General features: G+C 40.0%; 1 protein-coding gene across 3 annotated transcripts in view; it reads right to left on the bottom strand.

The window, feature by feature from the left end:
* Nucleotides 1-4,189: 4,189 nt before the first annotated feature.
* The window catches only part of LOC120943363 (ankyrin repeat and fibronectin type-III domain-containing protein 1-like), a 407,577-nt gene continuing 405,766 nt past the window's right edge, over nucleotides 4,190-6,000 (bottom strand). For all 3 annotated transcript variants that reach the window (XM_040356610.1, XM_040356611.1, XM_040356612.1), the window contains one exon: nucleotides 4,190-5,685. In XM_040356610.1, coding sequence (XP_040212544.1) covers nucleotides 5,395-5,685 — 291 coding nt within the window. In that variant the 3' untranslated portion in view covers nucleotides 4,190-5,394. The remainder of the gene's footprint in view (nucleotides 5,686-6,000) is intronic.

Here is a 6,000-nt window from a genome sequence, read left to right as displayed (position 1 = left end):
TACTCATTGCCTCTCTACAAATGGCTCTTTGTCATGGAACTGCATGAACTCGTGTCAGGAATCAGTAATAATAGACTGCTGCTGTATGGTACTATTAATAATGTGTTATTTCGGTGTTGTAGGTGGCTAATAGACTGTTACGTGCAATCTAATAAAAGCAATCAGACATCTGAGTTAATAACCGCTAGCATGTCATTGTTTTGAAATACACTCAGATGAAAGTAAATAAAGGCTTAGTTACTTAGATGCAATTAAAGTGATCTAAATCTCTGCTGTATTATTCCAGCAACACAGATCCTGGATGAAATGTGTAATGTGCCCATTGAAGCATAGAAATAGCATTGTTATGTCAATTACCCTTCATTGTTGAAGAATGTAAGTTGCAGAGCAAACAGCCAATTACTTGGCCACTGATGTTATTTGAACATATCAGGAGACGCACGGTCATTGGTATGTCCCTTGCTGTCTTTCTCTGGAACACTGATGAAATAAAGAATATTGCAGGCAGGGATGAACTCTTTGATATGTAAACTTCTAATGTAACTCGCCTTGGCAATCAGATTCAGATTTGAAAACTGCTCTTGGGAAATATACATCAGTAAAATGGAAATCCCTGTACAAAAATAAAGGTTGGTGGATTTAAAAATTTGAATTGTGGGCTTCTAAACATGACCATCAAACAGGAGCGCACTAATGCCCCGTACACACGATCGGAAATACCGACAAGAAAAGTTCGATGTGAGCTTTTGGTAGGAAATTCCGACCGTGTGTAGGCTCCATCTGACTTTTTCTGTCGGATTTTCCGACAGCAAAAAATTGAGAGCCGACTCTCAATTTTTCAGATGGGAAAAGTTCTTGTCGGAAATTCCGATCATCTGTATGCACTTCCAATGCACAAAAAAACACGCATGCTCGGAATCAATTCGACGCATGCTCGAAATCATTCTCGGCTCGTCATAGTGTTGTACATCACTGCAGTCTTGACGGTCGGAATTCCAGACAACATTTGTGTGACCGTGTGTATGCAACACAAGTTTGAGCAAAATTCCGTCGGGAAAAAAATCCACGGTTTTCTTGACGAATTTCTTGTCGGAATTTCCGATTGTGACTTTCATCAGTCTTGCCTACACACCATCAGTCAAAAATCCGACCGTGCCAAAACGCGGTGACGTAAAACACTACGACGTGCTGAGAAAAATGAAGTTCAATGCTCCTGAGTATGTGTCAACTTGATTCTGAGCATGCGTGGATTTTTGACCGATGGACTTCCACACAGACAATCGTTTTTATCTATCGTTTTTTTATCCATAGGAAAGATTTAAAACAAACCGATGGGGCCCACACACGATCGGTTTGTCCGATGAAAACAGTCCATAGGTCTGTTTTCATTGGACAAACCGATCGTGTGTACAGGGCTTTACGGTTCAAGGCTGAAGCTGTGAAGCTGGGCTAAAAGACATTACGAGAGTGGATTATTTTTCACATCCACCAGTTCTCCAAACCATGAGACCTGTTTATAGTGATATTTGTACTTTGTGTGAGCTGGTTGCCCATTCAAAATGTGTGTGATAAATAACAAAGGCATCTGAAAAATAAGCTAAAGAAGTCATCATCATTTTTTTCTCCAAGCTGTAAGTGCTTATTATAGGATCTAAAATAAAATATACAATTGTAATATAAAACTGTAAAACAAACATACTGCACTGGAAACGCACATCAATGTATATTATGAATATATGTGTTCCTTATACTTAGGTATTATCGATCAACAAATCAAATTTTCTTAGTTGCATGCAGAGATGATAGGGATAAAGTCTCTGATTGGTTCCACAGTCAGTCCAGCTTCAGCGTCTCCTCCAAGTTGTGTGTGCTTTGACATCACTATTTGTGGAGTCTCCTGGGCATCTATAAGAGGTCCTAACCTGTTGAATGGCCACCTTCCAAAAAGAAGGAACAAAGGCATTCCCAAGGTGCCACATTTATCACTCCATTTAGTGGGGTAAGTCGAGCAGCTACGTGAAGCAACATAATTTCTGCTGCTCGCTACTGTAACCTCATAGCGCATGAACACAAGAGAGCATAGACATAGAGATTCTAAGTCAGGGATATCCAACCTGTGGCCAAAGACAGCTATGAATGCGGCCCAACTAAAAATCGTAAACTTACTGAAAAATTTCGTTTTTGAGGGGATTTCTTTGTAAAAATGCATTTCCACTCAGTGACCACATGTGACCAAAGAAAAAAGACAGTGTTACTTTACTGGACTTTTATCTTTCCAAAGGAAAATATCCAACTATTCACAATCACACCTTAACTACTTGCCGTCGCCGCACCGTCATAATACGTCCACAAGGTGGCTCTCCTAGGCGAGATCACGTATTATGACGTCCTACCCTTTAGCCGCCACTAGGGGCGCACGCGCGCCGCCGGAGGCGCGCGCACGCGCCCCCCGCTCGCCCCCGACTCCCGTGCGTGTGCCCGGCGGGCGCGATCGCCGCCGGGCACACGCGATCGCTCGGTACAGAGCGGGGAACGGGAGCTGTGTGTGTAAACACACAGCTCTCGTTCCTGTCAGCAGGGGAAATGCTTTTCTTCGGTTCATACACTGTATGAACCGAGGATCAGTGTTTCCCCTAGTGAGGCCACCCCCCCCCCCCACAGTAAGAACACACCCAGGCATACTTAACCCCTTCCCCGCCCCCTAGTGTTAACCCCTTCACTGCCAGTGGCATTTTTATAGTAATCTAATGCATTTTTATAGCACTGATCGCTATAAAAATGCCAATGGTCCCAAAAATGTGTCAAAAATGTCCGAAGTGTCCGCCATAATGTCGCAATACCAAAAAAAAAAATCGCTGATCGCCGCCATTACTAGTAAAAAAAATATTAATAAAAATGCCATAAAAATACCCCCTATTTTGTAAACGCTATAACTTTTGCGCAAACCAATCAATAAACGCTTATTGCGATTTTTTTTTACGAAAAATATGTAGAAGAATACGTATCGGCCTAAACTGAGGAAAAAAAATGTTTTTTTATATATTTTTGGGGGATATTTATTACAGCAAAAAGTAAAAAATATTCATTTTTTTCAAAATTGTCGTTCTATTTTTGTTTATAGCGCAAAAAATAAAAACCGCAGAGGTGATCAAATACCACCAAAAGAAAGCTCTATTTGTGGGAAAAAAAGGACGCCAATTTTGTTTGGGAGCCACGTCGCACGACCGCGCAATTGTCTGTTAAAGCGACGCAGTCCCGAATCGCAAAAAGTACTCTGGTCTTTGGGCAGCAATATGGTCCGGGGGGTAAGTGGTTAATCATGTGCCTTATTCATGTGATCCGTTGTCGGCCGCACCTGTATTTATGAGCAACTATTTTCAAGGATGAAGCACAAGCACAATTAGAACCAAAATATCTAATGAGCACTTTGAGAATTCATTGAGACTTTCTACTACATCCATCAAGTTTTATGTGGACCTCTTTTGCCGCGTACACACGATCGAAAAATCCGACAAGAAAACCATGGATTTTTTTTCCGACGGAATGTTGGCTCAAACTTGTGTTGCATACACACCGTCACACAAAATTCCGACCGTCGAGAATTCGGTGACATACAACACTACAATGAGCCGAGAAATATTAAGTTCAATGATTCAGAGCATGCGTTGAATTGATTCCGAGCGTGCGTAGTATTTTTGTGCGTGGGAATTGGCTACACACGATTGTAATTTCCAAAGAAAACTTTTCTTGTTGAAAAAATTGAGTATCATCTCTCAAATTTTTGTTGTCGGAAACTCCGATAGAAAAAGTCCGATGGAGCTTACGGTCAGAACTTTCGACCAAAAGCTCACATTGAACTTTTCTGGTCTTAAAATCCTACCGTGTGTACGCGGCACTTGTAATAAAAAATATTACAAAAAAATAACGTTTTATTACTCAGATAGGTATATATTTTAGATCAGTGATCGTCAACTTGTGATCTGCCGACTTTCTGCTCTTCAGCTCTCCTTATAGTTAGTGTATTTCATGTGTGGCCCAAGGCAGTTCCTCTTCTTCCAATGTGGCCCAGAAAGGTCAAAATGTTGGACACCCGTGACCTAAGTCAATTATACGGCTGGTGTGTTACAAGTAGATTGCAGCTCTTTGCCAACTAATGTATTTTCATAAACCCTTCTTCAAAACCACACAACTTTTTGATATTGACAAAATGTTTAATATCTGTACAATAATAGCACCAGGGCTTTATACTTTTGTTCAACACTGTGTGGTGTCTTTATTTTTACAGAAATAAAAACAGCAACTGATATGTCTTGTTTGTTATCGTCTGGCTCATTTAAAGACAACAAAAAAAATTGAATAGAGAGGAATACAAAATGGCGGAGTTGAGGATGGGCGCCAGTGATAAGAACAGAGAGTAACAAGATAAATGCATAATTATAGAACACTTCAAACATATTTCAACAAAGAATTCAAAAGCCCCAATTTGCTTATGTTTGAACGTGGACTGGTACAGCCTCAACAAGTGAGTTCATTGATATTCTCACGGAAGCACCACCAATCTGTACTGTGGACCACAAAATTTCAATATACCCATTGAGTAACAGAGGCGTACTTGAAAACATGCGGTTTTTAACATACGCAAGGCCAATTCACAACCACCGAAACAAAGATAGAGGAAACTTGGCTGTGGCACGGAGGTCATGGCAATGAACGAAAATCTATTAATGAGAGGCATTTCTTTAAAATGAAAGCATACAGGGGAGAGTAGTCAACATAGAGTACCAGGCTTTCCTCGCACTCAAATTTTTTAAGTTTTTTTTTTTCTAGAAAACACTGCTTTAGGAACAATTGTGCAACAAAATATTATTATTTTTTCCCAGGATACAATAAAACAAGCACAATAAACAATATTTTTTTCATAAAAAAAGAAATAATTTCTTGTGGTTATCTGTTTGTTCTTTTGCTCTGGATACATACAAGCGGACAGGCATCCAAGGTCCCATTCAGTCTTTGTGGCTTACACATCAATAAAACCCAAATGTTTTGTTGAAAAGGGTGGAGGGGGGGGGGGAGAAATATGTATTGCTTCGTTTGGTGTAAGTGGTATGTTTTATGTTGTTGTTCTAAAAATACTTTTTTCCAGATTCCTTTCCAGTGAAGAAGTTGTGGTAAAAGATATTTTCTCATATGCCAGTCAAATTTCTCTCACTTTCAGGAAGATAAGTCTTTGGTTGACAAGAAAAAAAAAAATAAAAAAAAATCTTAAAACCTATTTCCACCCAGAGGCCGCACTTCTGGACAAGGAAACTGCTTTATTGAGCAGAGGAAGCATTGAATTTGAGCTGACAGCCCCTCGGAAGGTTGACTGGTTTGAGCAACATCCGGGTTGTAAACTTATACCGTTGTAGCTGGACCGTACTGAAAGTGTAAAGGAGAAGTCTCTCGGATACGGACAGAGAAGTGACCCTTGTTCCACACATTCTGGAGTGAGAAAGGTAGAAATTCATCAGCCAGCCACTGTTCCTTGTTGTTTTCTGAGATGAAAACCAGTGCAAAGTGGTCTAGCTGGTCTTCAGCATAGCAGTAGCCTTCTGTACTTCCCAGCATGCTCCTGGAGATCTCATTCATCTGAAGGACCACCAGCTTTACAACTTCCTGGGCCTGTGTCTTGCTCGTAATGTGCAACTGCGTTCACATAAGAATAAAAAGAAAGAAAGGGCTGGTTTTAAAGGACTTTAAATACTTTGGTTCTGTTGTTTAAATGACTTTTTATACTTTGGTTCTGGATTTAAAGGGTTGCTTTTTTTTTTTTAAAGGGTTGCCTTTTAAACGACAAATCCTCTTGACATCTGGTTTAGACAAAAATTATTTTTTTGGGTTATATTACTTTTGACTAGAGGATTTTTAAAGGAAAATTTACAGAAGCATCCGTTTAATAACCTGGTGCTTGAGGCACAAGGGGTGGGAATGTAACACAAAATAATATAGGATATTTCAAGA

The sequence above is a fragment of the Rana temporaria genome, chromosome 6, assembly GCF_905171775.1.
Source record: "Rana temporaria chromosome 6, aRanTem1.1, whole genome shotgun sequence".
Classification (NCBI taxonomy): domain Eukaryota; kingdom Metazoa; phylum Chordata; class Amphibia; order Anura; family Ranidae; genus Rana; species Rana temporaria.
Note: the sequence above shows the minus strand (reverse complement) of the source record. Positions and strands in the feature narration are given on the sequence as shown.